The sequence below is a fragment of the Bos javanicus genome, chromosome 16, assembly GCF_032452875.1.
Source record: "Bos javanicus breed banteng chromosome 16, ARS-OSU_banteng_1.0, whole genome shotgun sequence".
Classification (NCBI taxonomy): Eukaryota; Metazoa; Chordata; class Mammalia; order Artiodactyla; family Bovidae; genus Bos; species Bos javanicus.
In genome coordinates this window covers 66,929,209-66,944,181 of record NC_083883.1, presented here as the reverse complement: position 1 = coordinate 66,944,181, position 14,973 = coordinate 66,929,209, and the positions used below count along the sequence as shown (strand labels likewise).

General features: G+C 35.2%; 1 protein-coding gene across 15 annotated transcripts in view; it reads right to left on the bottom strand.

Moving 5' to 3' along the window:
* Positions 1-14,973, bottom strand: part of SWT1 (SWT1 RNA endoribonuclease homolog) — a 112,858-nt gene that overhangs the window by 62,225 nt on the left and 35,660 nt on the right. For all 15 annotated transcript variants that reach the window (XR_009730060.1, XR_009730058.1, XR_009730056.1 and 12 more), the window contains 4 exons: positions 14,831-14,924; positions 7,054-7,199; positions 5,411-5,574; positions 4,130-4,268 (listed from right to left, as the gene is read on the bottom strand). Coding sequence is in view for 10 of the 15 variants with exons in the window: in XM_061383479.1 (XP_061239463.1) it covers positions 4,130-4,268; positions 5,411-5,574; positions 7,054-7,199; positions 14,831-14,924 (543 nt within the window). In the remaining 5 variants the exon portion in view is untranslated. The remainder of the gene's footprint in view (positions 1-4,129; positions 4,269-5,410; positions 5,575-7,053; positions 7,200-14,830; positions 14,925-14,973) is intronic.

Here is a 14,973-nt window from a genome sequence, read left to right as displayed (position 1 = left end):
AACACTGGCACTATGAGTTAAGAAAAATAGTTTTTCTGTATAACTTACATAACAAATATTTGCTTGTGAAATACTGAAAGGTTAAATGAAAATAAAAAGTGGATTTTCATAATTAATTACTCAATATTCTGAAATTCTGATCTAATGTGATGGTTACAGCCAAGTTTCTGGCTACCCTTTTATTAAGCAAACAGTGCATCTCCTTACTAAACACTTGCAGTTATTTTTAAAATCAAAGACTAGTTCAAATTCCTGTGGGAAAATTAGAGATAAGAGATGCTACAGAGGACAGAAAGGAGGTAAATATCCTCAGAGGAGGCAGTTGGGCACAACTTCTTTTAATGGTGCTTCTCCAGTGTAGTCTGTTTGATAGGACTGAAATCCTTGAATTAATCATTTTATTTCATCTTAAAAGAATTCTTTACTAAAGATTAAGGCAAAAGTATAATGTCAATGATCAATTCAGTACTCAGACAAAGCATAAAAAAATCTACAAGGCTGAAATAATTTAATGTCTATATAAGGTCAATAAGTATTTAGGTTAAAATTAATACAGACAATGAAGTCAGAAAAAGCTACTACTCATTTTCTACATAATTTTCTATGAATTGATCTAAAGTGACATGCTTGATACAGTAAGTTAAACACACATATAATTCAACAGCTGCAGACAGTATTAAAAGATCATAAACAGAATTACCAGTAATTTTTTCTAATTCAAAATTATTTTAGAGCAGAAGGCATTTTTATAATTCTATTACATATCATTCACAAGTCAGTAAACATTAGGCATTGGATTCTTCTAGATCAAAGATCAATAAATTATGATTACACAATAATCCTACAAATGAGTTTTTAACAAAAGGAGCGGTCATATCTCTTCACTTCTCTTGTCATTAGAGAAAAATAGAACTACTGACGACTATCTCTAAGTTCCATATAAGCGCAAAAAAACTGCCCAGCCCTGGAAAACAGACAAATGGAAGATGGCAACTGGATATCCCATTTTTGAAACCAAGTCTTACTTAAGATCACACATGGTTTATGGACTTCCTCTTTTGACAAAAGCAACAAAATTATGTCCCTAGTAAAAGATATGAACACTGTTTCCATGTTATCTTTTAAAATGCTTTGAAGACATGTCCAATATGTCATTCCTTAATAATAATACCCCTAATAAATATTTTCTAGTTAAAGGTCAAGGCCTGGAAAGTGTATTTTTATTTTAAAAATCAGTAACTTAAAAAAAAAATATTCATGCAACATCTACTACATATATGTCATAAAGTATTGATTAGAAACTTTAAGTTCCCTGGGGAAATTTATAAAGATATAAAACATTTTCAGAGTTTACACTTCAGGGGAAAAGAGAAGTGGTATATTTGGCATAGAATGTTTTTGTTTTATCTTAGCTGTTAGGAAACTTAGTGCTAAAATCTGTGTTCAAGTACTGCAATAATTGTTTGCACATGTCTTATAGTAAAAATATCTCTTTGGTTCTTCTTCACTACCTGGCTCTTGTACCTTTCAGATCAAATCAGATCAGTTGCTTAGTCGTGTCTGACTCTTTGCGCCCCGAGAATTGCAGCACGCCAGGCCTCCCTGTCCATCACCAACTCCCAGAGTTCACTGAGACTCAAGTCCATCGAGTCAGTGATGCTACCCAGCCATCTCATCCTCTGTCGTTCCCTTCTCCTCCTGCCCCCAATCCCTCCCAGCATCAGAGTTTTTTCCAATGAGTCAACTCTTTGCATGAGGTGGCCAAAGTACTGGAGTTTCAGCTTTAGCATCATTCCTTCCAAAGAAATCCCAGGGCTGATCTCCTTCAGAATGGACTGGTTGGATCTCCTTGCAGTCCATGGGACTCTCAAGAGTCTTCTCCAACACCACAGTTCAAAAGCATCAATTCTTCGGCGCTCAGCCTTCTTCACTGTCCAACTCTCACATCCATACATTTAAGCCTAACTTAAACTCTCTTGTACTCAGGTGGTCCTTTAAAGGCCCATCTATACTCAGTTGTTTTTAAAAAGTAGACAGGATATAACTAATACATAAAATAGATCACTTCATAAGGAGTTTGAGAAAAGTCAAGAACTAACTGAACATCCTAATAATGGTTTATACCTTCCTTTTTAAAGGTACAGCAAAAGAAATGGAGCTGTTCACTCTGGACAAATCACTTACTCTCTCAAATCTAGTTTCCTTAATGATAAAACACAGACTTTAATAATATTTATTTAGTCGCTAAGTCATGTTGGACTCTTTTGCAACCCCATAAACTGTAGCGCATAAACAAGCTAGCAAAATAATGCTCAAAATTCTCCAAGCCAGGCTTCAGCAATATGTGAACCACGAACTTCCAGATGTTCAAGGTGGTTTTAGAAAAGGCAGAAGAACCAGAGATCAGATTGCCAACATCCGCTGGATCATTGAAAAAGGAAGAGAGTTCCAGAAAGACATCTGTTTCTGCTTTATTGACTATGCCAAAGCCTTTGACTGTGCGGATCACAATAAACTGCGGAAAATTCTGAAAGAGATGGGAACACCAGACCACCTGACCTGCCTCTTGAGAAACCTGTATGCAGGTCAGGAAGCAACAGTTAGAACTGGACATGGAACAACAGACTGGTTCCAAATAGGAAAAGGAGTACCTCAAGGCTGTATATTGTCACCCTGCTTATTTAACTTATATGCAGAGTACATCATGAGAAACGCTGGGCTGGAGGAAGCACAAGCTGGAATCAAGATTGCCAGGAGAAATATCAATAACCTCAGCTATGCAGATGATACCACCCTTATGGCAGAAAGTGAAGAAGAACTAAAGAGCCTCTTGATGAAAGTGAAAGAGGAGAATGGAAAAAGTTGGCTTAAAGCTCAACTTTCAGAAAAGTAAGATCATGGCACCTGGTCCCATCACTTCATGACAAATAGATGGGGAAACAGTGGAAACAGTGGCTGACTTTATTTTTTTAGGCTCCAAAATCACTGCAGATGGTGACTGCAGCCATGAAATTAGAAGATGTTTACTCCTTGGAAGGAAAGTTATGACCAACCTAAATAGCATATTCAAAAGCAGAGACATTACTTTGCCAACAAAGGTCTGTCTAGTCAAGGCTATGGTTTTTCCAGTAGTCATGTATGGATGTGAGAGTTGGACTTATATCTAAAGAAAGCTGAGCACTGAAGAATTGATGCTTTTGAACTGTGGTGCTGGAGAAGACTCTTGAGAGTCCCTTGGACTGCAAGGAGATCCAACCAGTCCACCCTAAAGGAGATCAGTCCTGGATGTTTATTGGAAGGACTGCTGCTGAAGCTGAAACTCCAATACTTTGGCCACCTGATGTGAAGAGCTAACTCATTTGAAAAGACCCTGATGCTGGGAAAGATTAAGGGCAGGTGGAGAAGGGGATGACAGAGGATGAGATGGTTGGATGGCATCACTGACTCAATGGACACGAGTTTGGGTAGACTCCGGGAGTTGGTGATGGACAGGGAGGCCTGGCGTGCTGCAGTCCATGGGGTCGCAGAGTCAGACACGACTGAGTGACTGAACTGAACTGAAACTGTAGCCCACCATTATATCAGTGCTTTTCACATCTTTTGCTTCCTGGCAGAAAAACTCTTTCTTTTTTAATCACACACGGAATCTCTCTACATAAATAAAAGAAAGCTGAATGGCTAAAGTTGGGGTTGAAGGCCAAAGGCACACTATTATCAGGCTCCCCATCAATCTTTCCACCCCTAATCTCTGGCAACTCCAGAAGCACTTCAAGAAGGTTCTTTGTGATACAGTTTAAGAACTACCAACTAAGTGGTTGATTCTAGTCTCTTGTGGTTCTAAAGTTCATTATGCACCAAAGCCAAAGGATTCCTATTCCTTAACCATGTATTTTAAGTAGAAATCTTGATTAACTATTTGAACATCAAAAATGATGCTATGAACAGTCACAATCTCTATGAACTCCATCCATTCATCTAGCTGCCATAAATTTCCTTAAGAAATTAAAAGTGTAAATGGTTAAGAACTAATTGAAAAATTTTTTATTAATTCATCTTCACATTCCATGGGATATATCTATTATTCTGACTTTAATACAACACTACCAAAGACAAAATGAAAGACTCATACCTTTACGGACATTTTCATATAGACTCTCAATGGTTAAGAGCAAGTTCTTTTCCATAACTAATCCAAATACAGCCAACCAATGTTTTCTAAAGCACTGTAATAAATGTATTAGAGTCCATGGAGGTTTCACGTACAGCATCTAGAGAAAAACAGCATTAATGATGTACTTATTATTCTATTATTTTAAAGTACCTATTTAGGAATTCCTACATAGATTTCTAGGCAAAACATAATTGAATTCTTCTTAAACTAAAAGATGTTTTATTAAAAGCCAGTCACAGTCTTAAAATGCCTATTTCACTGAAAACTGCTTTTATAAAATTCACATTAGTAGTAATATTTATAGTTTCAGAAACTATGTGTGCCAAAAGAAAGCACAGTTTTAATCAGAAAAACTAGTTCTAGTCAGCAAAAGTTGTCATCTACCTTTCAACATGGTCATTTCTACAACAAAATCAATCTAATTTCCTAAAACTAGAGAAAAACATCTATACAGAAAAGAATTTTCAACTATAATTGACACTCGCTACACTCCTATAAAGACATGTTTATAAAGAAAACTCATCATTAAGTACTACAAGATGTCATTACATCCTTTCTTCAATCATTCATATGCAATCACTTTATCAGACTCTATTATGAAATCTAATTTACGTCAACCTTCCTAGAATCTGATCATTCTTCAACATCTTGGTTTAACACTTTATAGTATAATCAAGCCACACTGACAAACATTAGAATCTCACTGAATATCTGGGATAGATACAATTGATAGGGAATAAACTTTCTCCTAATGATAAATGTGAATAGCAAACAAACATTAAACTAAGAAGGCCACTATTTCCAAATGTGATGTTTACTTATTACAGAAGAGGTGTGAATCTAAAGAAAATTCAAAATATTTTACTAATACCAAATTTACACTCTGATTCTCAAACTTATATCACATAAGCCACAATATAGACATTTTGACTCAAATAAATTAAAAATGAGACATTTTCTTTCAATTTAAGCTCCATGGAGGAAATGTGTCTAACAGATGGTAGACACCCAATAAATATTTGTTCACTGAAAAAATGAATGATAAAAAATAGTCCTAATCTTTAGGAAATGTCCATCAGTTAGTTTTTAAAGTTATTCCAAAAACTTCAAGAAAAATATTAATGTGATATCAATTATTACAATAAAACATATATTTTACACAAATAGTATCTCTTAAAATAAGGCAACAAATCTTTAGCAATAAAAAAGAAACCTTTAACTAAGCATTCAAATAATCACCTCCATCCAAAGGTTTCCAAAAGCAATTTTCATTTCTGTTTCTAATATGGAAGATAGAGCTGTTCCAAGAGATCTTTCGAGATCAGATACAATGTTTTCAAGTAGAAGGGGTAGTCCAGAGTTTGTAGATTGTTCCTCATAGCTCTCCTCCAAAGGTGTTGTTTCTTCAAAACAAATAGTTGCAAGCTTTATTTAGGACATTAATAGTAAATATTTTACATATATAATTAGTATTTGTTCATAAATAATAAATATTTAATGGATATAATTAGTATTTGAATCTAGAGAACTAATGAATATTTTTAAAACAAGATTTAGGGGAGTTCGCTGGTGGGCTACTGGTTAGGATCCAGGCTTTCACTTGCCCTGGCCCTGGTTCAATCGCTGTTCGGGGAACTCTTGCAAGCCACGTGGCATGGCCAAAACAAATAAATAAAGAGTATTTAGAAATATTTAGTATAGCTGTTTTTAGATGCAATAACGTATTACATTAGTAAATGCTTTATCTTTTTGACAAAAGGCAATGAAATGTTTTTACTAAAATAGAAATGTGAAAGGAAAAAAAAATTGAGAAATGTGTATATTTTAACCTTTCATTATTTAAAAAAATTAAAAACTAAAACAATTCTTTGCATCTCTTAATATTTATAATAGAAAACCAAGACCTATGGATCAAAATGTGTTTACTTTCAAAAATCATAAACATAACTCACATCAATAAATTGTCTTGAAAAGACTAGAATCTCTGACTTAACTATCTATACACCTTCACCTTCTAATACTAGTTTTGATTATTTTCATTTATATTATTTCATTATAATTACTATTTTGACACCTGCAAACAACAGCAATTTTTTATGGCAAAATTCAAAATATTAAGGGGATTACCTCTATGAATATGAAGTAAAAATTTTAAATGTCAGTAATACAATGAGCAAATCAAAAGCATATTTCCCTTGAAAAACTATAAAGTAGAATATTCTGTAACTGCCTCTAAAGGCCATTTAGAATATTATGACAAAGGAAATTTTATTACCAAAAAGGTCAAATAAGCACCAAACAAGTAGCATATATTCAAATGAATATATGAAGCATATGCATATGCTATTAAAAACTTCAATAATTATTTTTCCCTCAGAAGGAAATGGTGAGATATGTTTTTAAATAATGTGTATATTAGTTTAAATTTAAAAACATTACCACTAGAGTCCTTCAAGTCTCTCTATTACTGTTTTACTATGTTAATAGAAAGTTATGAATATGAAAGTAATTTTAAGAATAAACTATTTTCTCAACCTCAAATGGATATTTCTTATAGCTACTATTAATTTAAAAGGTATCCTCTGTGAAGGAAAAAAATAGGATTCACATGGTGATTACAAATATATAAAAATGTATATGAGTGTACAGACAAAACTACAAATTAATTTGTAACAGTATATATAGAAGGCAATAATGTATGCTTTTTCTTGGATCACCATTATAATATTCATTCATTTCTACCATTTATGTGCCAGCAAATATTCCAAACAATGTTTCTTTAAATGTACAAAATAAATATCTACTATTAATTCCGACTGTTGTCAATATTCTTAGTACACAAAATAAGATTTACTTCTAATTATTTGTAGTAAGAATACTACCTGCTTTCAATTGTTGTTTAGATATACAAGGCTGATGACATACATCTGTGTTCAGAGATAAGTTTAATAACTCTGCACTCAATTCTTCTTTACTGAGTGACTTCACACCACTTATTAGGCCTTTGTTTCTTAAATTTCTATCATCCCTAGGTTGGATTAGGAGGAAAAAATATTTTATTTTTTATAAGACAAATCATATGGCAACTAAAATCACATGGAATCTAATCAGAGGTTGGTGATTCTCAGTACATATATTAACAAAGGATAATTTTTTTAATGTAGAAGATAAATTATCATACACTAGAGGCATATCATCTTAGCTTTTGAGAATAATTATTATTGCTACATATTGAATGTTTTCCTGGTATCAGGGACTATGCTAAGCACTTTATATATATCAATCCATTTAATTCTCACAACAAACTTCTTAGGTAGGAGCGGTACTAATTTTTATCCCCATTTCACACATAAGAAACTGAAGTATAAAAAGGTTAAGTAACCTGTCTATTAAGTAAATAGATGGGGAAACAGTGGAAACAGTGTCAGACTTTATTTTTGGGGGCTCCAAAATCACTGCAGATGGTGATTGCAGCCATGAAATTAAAAGACACTTACTCCTTAGGACAGTTATGACCAACCTAGATAGTATATTGAAAAGCAGAGAGATTACTTTGCCAACAAAGGTCCGTCTAGTCAAGGCTATGGTTTTTCCAGTGGTCATGTATGGATGTGAAGAAAGCTGAGCACCGAAGAATTGATGTTTTTGAACTCTGGTGTTGGGTCCCTTGGACTGCAAGGAGATCCAACCAGTTCATCCTAAAGGAGATCAGTCCTGGGTGTTCACTGGAAGGACTGATGTTGAAGCTGAAACTCCAATACTTTGGCCACCTGATGCGAAGAGCTGACTCACTGGAAAAGACCCTGATGCTGGGAAAGATTGAGGGCAGGAGGAGAAGGGGACGACAGAGGATGAGATGGTTGGACAGCATCACCGACTCAATGGACATGGGTTTGGGTGGACTCCGGGAGTTGGTGATGGACAGGGAGGCCTGGTGTGCTGCGGTTCATGGGGTCGCAAAGAGTCGGACACGACTGAGCAACTGAACTGATGACTGAAGACAAATGTGAATTTGCTATATGCTGTAAGAAGCCAGGATGATTAGAAATAGTGGATAAGACCAGTTTACATGCCTACAGAGAAAGTCAAGAACATTAATAAATGGAAAGAGATTTAAGGGCTTCAGTGCAGAACTGACAGCAGATCTGTGTTTACCAAACTGTTGTTCTTGAGACTAGCAGGCTTCCAGCTTCTGTTAATGACAAAATAGCTTGGTCAGACTAACTTCCCATAGACAGAATTAGAAAATCTAGACCAAAAACAACAAAAAAGGCAAAATCTATTTGAAGGCACTAAAGAGCAATAAAATGAAGGTAGAAGGTGGAGGGGAATGTACACTCAAGACACAGACACTGCAAAGGTTAAGAGCACACTTTTCTATCTTTTTGCCTGAGGGTATTCCCCAACTCATCAATGCTTTCGGGCAGAAAGTCAGAGCCTTTGCGGCTTAAAATGTCAGAAGGCAATGTTAGGTACCGCAGGCCAAAACATATGGACAGTTAAGGGGAAACTGAAGAAGGGAGGAAATCACAGAGTTGAGTCTTAAAATCTGCATATAAATTCAACCCAGAAAAAAAGCAATATACTTCCAAGAGACATGGCAATCAATAGAACCAGATTCAAATATGACACAGACATTGAAGCTATCTGACAGGAAATTTTAAAGAATTTAGATTGTGTTAAAGGCTCTAATGGAAAAGGTGAATGCATGCGTGCTAAGTCTCTTCAGTCGTGTCCGACTCTTTGTCACCTTACGCACTGTAGCCCACCAGGCTCCTCTGTCCATGGGACTCTCCAGGCAAGAATACAGGAGCAGGTTGCCAAGCCCTTCTTCAAGGGATCTTCCCCACCCAGGGATCGAACCCACATCTCTTGCAGCTCTTGCTTTGGCATGCGGGTTCTTTACCATTAGTGCCACCTGGGAAGCCCAACAGAAAAGGTGAACAGCATGTAAAACCAGACAGAAATTAAAAATGCCTTCAACAAGCTCCTCAGTAGACTCAACACAGGTGAGGAAAGACCAAACATTAAGACAGGTCAAAATAAATTATCCAAACTGAAACAAAAGAGAAGAAAATGTTAAAAAATATATATATATATAAGAGCTGTTGGACAATATCAAATAGTCAAATATATAGGCATGTATTAGTTGTCTATTGGGTGTGTAACTCTTTATCCCCAAAACTTAGTAGTGTGAAAAAAACATTTATTATCTCACACAGTTTCTAAAAGTGAGGAATCTGTGAGCAGCTTGACTGAAAGATTCTGGCTCAGGGTATCTCACAAAGTTGAGATTTTCCCCGGTGTCACCTCATGATTTAATTGGTGCTCATTCATGTAGCTATTGGTAGGGCTTAGCCCTTCACTGGCTTTTGGCTTGCAGCTTCAGTTTCTTACCACATGGGCATCTCCACAGAGCTATTCACAGCATGGAGTTTGCTTCCCCAGAACAACTGATCTAAGAGAAAGAAACAAGAGTTTGCCCAAAAAGGAAGTGCCAATCTTTCATAAACTAATCTTAGAAGTGACATACCATCACTTCTGATGCATGCTATCTGTCACACAGACGATCAACCCTGGTACAACGTAGGAGAGGACTACACAAGGGAATTAATACTAAGAGGAACAGGAATCCCCGGTGGTCCAGTGGTGAGGACTCTGCACTTCCATTGCAGAGGGCCTGGGTTTGATTCCTGACTGGGTAACTAAGATCCTGCAAGTGGTACAGTGCAGCCAAGAAACAAAAACAAAAAGATACCAAGAGGCAAGGAATCACTGGAATCATCTTGGAGGCTGACTACTACAATGTATTAATAATTCTGTAATACCAGAAGGAAAAAGAGGGAATGGGGCAGAAGGAATATTAAATATTTAAAGAGATAATGGCTGAGAATTTTCCAAAACTAAAAAATGAACACCAAACCACAGATCCAAGAAGCTCAGAGAACATCAAGCAGGATAATTTCCTCTCCTCTACCACAAGCATACAGGTTTCCCAGGTGGCTCAGTGGTAAAGAATCCACATGTCAATGCAGGAGACACAGGTTCAACCCCTGGGTTGGGAAGATACCCTGGAGGAGGAAATGGCAACTCACTCCAGTATTCTTGCCTGGAAAATCCCATGGACAGAGGAACCAGGCAGGCTACAATCCACAGTGTCACGAGGGGTTGGACATGTCTGAGCAACTGAGCATGCATGCTTGGATCACAAACATACACACAAACACGTGGTACATCTGCTGCTGCTGCTAAGTCGCTTCAGTCGTGTCCAACTCTGTGCAACCCCATAGATGGTAGCCCACCACGCTCCCCCATCCCTGGGATTCTCCAGGCAAGAACACTGGAGTGGGTATATCTGCTAAAGAATGCTAAAAACAAACTACTAAAAAAAAAAAAAAAAAAAAAAAAAAAATCTTGAAAGCAATGAGAGGGGGAAAAAAAAGACCAAAAGAACATTACACACAGAGGAAGAAAATATTTACAGCAGACCTCTCATCAGAAATCAAACAAGTTAGAAGAAAATGCAGTGATACCTTTAAAATACTCAAAGAAACAGAAAAAACAAATCAATCAAGAATTGCATATCCAGTAAAAATATACTTCAGAAATAAATGAGAAATAAACACACTATCAGACAAACAAAACCAGAAAATTCACTGCCAACATACTTACACATGTCAAAGTTGTTTAGGCAAAAGGAATATGACCAGAAATCTGGCACCAGACAGAAACTTGGATTCAGAAAAAGAAATAAAGAATGCTAAAAATGGAATGCAAGGTAAAAACATTCACTTTCTTATTTTTAATTCCTTTAAATGACAAATGAGTGAAGCAAAAACATTACAAAGTACTGTGCTATTGTTTCTGTAAAAGTAAAATATGTAATAATGATAGCAAAATGGATGGGGGAGAAATTCAAAGCACATTAAAATACTTATACTACACATGAAGCAACATAGTGTTATTTAAAGACAGACTTTGATCAAGTAAAGATGTATATTATAAACACTAAGGCAACCATTATAAAGTTTTTTTCAAAAAGGTACAAAGTCAATAATGGAGATAAAATGGCACCATAGTTAATCCAAGGGGGGTGGGGGGAGGAAAAGGAAGAAAAGAATACCTGAACAAATAAAAAATAATTAGCAAAATGGTAGATTCTGATCCAACCAATTAAATGCGAATAGTAGACATTCATCAGACAGAAATTGTCAGAATGGAAAAAAGGAAAGTATCAATTATATGCTATCTACAAAATACTTTAATATATAGATAGGTTAAAAGTAAATGGATGAAAAATATATATATTATAAATACAAAGCAAACAACACTGGAATAGTAATATTAATATTAAACAAAGGAAACTTCAGAATCAGGAATATTATCAGGAACAAAGACAGTGATTAGATAGTGAGAAAGGTGTCAATTCTCCAAGAAGACTATCCTAAATGTGTATGCCTCTGACAACAGAGCTTCATAATTCATGAAGTAAAACAAACAGAATGGAAAGGAGAAGCAAACAAACCAGTAAATTACAGTTGGGAAATTTAAGACTCTTCTCTCAGTAATCATAAAATAAGTAGACAGATTATTAATACTAAGGTTACAGAAGACCTAAACAACACTATCAACAAACTTGGCCTATATGAAATTTATAGAATACTCGACCCACAAGAGCAGAATAAATTCTTCTTAAGAGCACATAAAACATTCACCAAGATTTTATTCATGGGCATAAAACCACGTTTAACAAATTTAAAGGAACAGAAATCATGTAAATTATGTTCTCAAGTCATATAACAATTGAAGTATAATCAATAACAAGAAGATACTGGAAAATTTGCAAATATTTGGAGTTAACTGCACCAAATATCTAAAAAAACCTGTGGGTCAAAAGGAAATCATGAGGGAAATTATAAAACATTATTTTCTTTAATTTATTTTTTGGCTGCACCATGGCTTGCAGGATTAGCTCCCCTACAAGGGATCAAACCCCAGCCCCAACAGGGAAAGCACTGAGTCTTAACCACTAGACCGGACCACCAGGAATTCAAATTATAAAGCATATTAAATTGAATTTTAAAAAATGTATCAAAATTTGTGAAAAGCAGCTAAGGCAGTGCTTAAAGGGAAATTTACAGAAGTCTCAAATAAATTATCTTAGCTTCCACCTTAAGAAACTAGAAAAAGGGCACAAAACGGGCATAAGCACATTTTCTGGGATAATGGAAGTGTTCTATGTATCAAGAGGGATGTGGGGCTACAACCAGAGTATCCATTGTCACACTGTGTAGTTAAGATTTGGGCCTTTTAACATTATACAGCTTCCCTCAATATAAAAAGAACTGTATCATATCGTAAGACAGGGAGTAGATGGAAATAATAAGGTAATAGAACTGGAGAAGGCAATGGTACCCCACTCCAGTACTCTTGCCTGGAAAATCCCATGGATGGAGGAGCCTGGTAGGCTTCAGTCCATGGGGTCACTGAGTTGGACATGACTGAGCGACTTCACTTTCACTTTTCACTTTCATGCATTGGAGAAGGAAATGGCAACCCACTCCAGTGTTCTTGCCTGGAGGATCCCAGGGATGGCGGAGCCTGGTGGGCTGCCATCTATGGGGTTGCACAGAGTCGGACACGACTGACGTGACTTAGCAGCAGAATTGTAGAAACTTGATAATTATTGTAGCTGGGTACTTAGGAGTTTATTAACTCTTCTTCACTTTGAATGTTGTTGAAATTCTTCATAACAAAACTTTTTAAAAGTTAAAAATACCATTATTATTTTTTTGAAAAATAAATGAAGGAGAATATGGAAGTAGAGAGCATAATGGATCTTAGAGAAGAAAAGGAAGAGGAAAAATAACATCACTTGACATAGGATGGTGGCAGAGTCAGTAAAGAAAAGAAGACCACACAAGACCTGCTATTTGCCTGACTAAAGATAATAAAGGAAAGGCAGAAATAAAAAATGTCTCCAAGGTTTCTGGCTTTAGCAAAATGGGTAGAAGACGGCCTTTTTTTATTCAAATGGAGAACAGTTTAGAAGGAAAGATTAGGAGTTCATTTTTGGAGAGGGCAGGTTTCAGATGTCTATGAGACATCCAAACAGATATCAAATAAGTAGATGAATATATTAGTCTAGAGTTTAGAAGAGAGATGTGGACTGGAAATACTAACTGGACGTTGCTGGCACATACTTAAGATTAAAAATGTGAGTAAAGCACTTAGAATGAGATACAGTTTGTAGTATTTATAGATGGTTTCTCTTATCACTGCCATTATTAATATTAATGTTAATCATCGCATCATCCCTTAAAGTAGTAAAAATATATCCTCACATTAAGTATGTCTGACTTACACAGTAAGTATGATTATCACACTTAACGGAAAAAACAAAAAAGGCTTGTCTGGAACATGACAATGCCAGAGGTAAAAGTTTGACCACAAACTTTCATTTCATTAAAAACTGTTAACATCTGTTCATTCCAGAACAGTGACTGCAGAAATAATGGAGAATTGATTAAATCTCACCAATTTAATTTTCATTCTAAGTGGAACAAAAAAATAACAATTCTCTCTCAATTTTAGCTTATCTCAAATTCAAAACCATTAACATATTACTAAATCTATTTCAGCCTTCAACAAACTCCAGGATGATATATTATGTCCTAGATTAATAGGACACATGAAGGTAGAGATAGAAATCTGTTTCTTTTAAAATAAAAAAAAAAAACTTTATCTTTGAACACAGCTAAAATGATAATTGGCAAGCCTCTTACAAGAAAAATCTAAGAGCTATTCATTTCCATAATCACTTCATTTCAGAGAATTTTGGCATGATCATGAAACTCTAAAAACCCCATTCTGAAGTGAATACAATTCAGACTAAAACTACAAATTAAAATTGCTCTTACCAGTTCCTATAGAGCCTTTTCTCATACATGATAAATACAGTTTGGCAAATAAAATTTGCTACATTTACCTTAGAACTAACTTATTAATATATTAGTTGGGAATGGAGGAATGGAATGGAATGAGGACAGGAGAAGGAGGAAAAACTCTTACTGAGATAATTTTATGTATGAGGCACTCTTCCAAGTCATATATGCATACTTTTTCTGATTAAATACTCACAATATCCTCATAAATGCAGGTATTATTATTCTCCCTATGCTTCACACATAAGGAAACACATAAAGAAACATTAAGCAGCTTTCCAAGGTCACAAAGCTGGTAAGTGGTAGACCCAGAATTTCAACTCTAACTCTGTTACAGGCACTCAGGATATAACTGCAACATACATTAGCCTTTCCCAACAAATAAATTAATTAACCCTCCTGCCTCATAACCAAAATGTAGATTTTCATTTCGAACTATTTTACTGGGATATTAAATTGACTCTCCCTTGCTTTTTCAAAAGTTTTCTGAATATCATATAACTTAAGTTGAAATGAAACTTCATGAGATTCAAATCTCATTCCTCTATAGTTTGCACATTATAAGAATGTGAGATATAACTGAATATATTTACTGGGAGATTTAGAATATTATATATGTTTTTGATCCTTGGTATGGTCATTACAGTATGATTTTTAAAAATTCTTTAATAGAAATTGCTATTTTAAAAAAAAGTAAAATGAATATGAAACTCACGTGCACAAAATAACAAGAGAACAAGGGAATAGTTCTTGGTACTGAAGACAGCATTTTAATACACGATCATCATTGTTCTCATCACTCAATCCATCTGCGAATTCAGCAAAAGCAACAATCAATAAGCACACTCAAAATCTGGG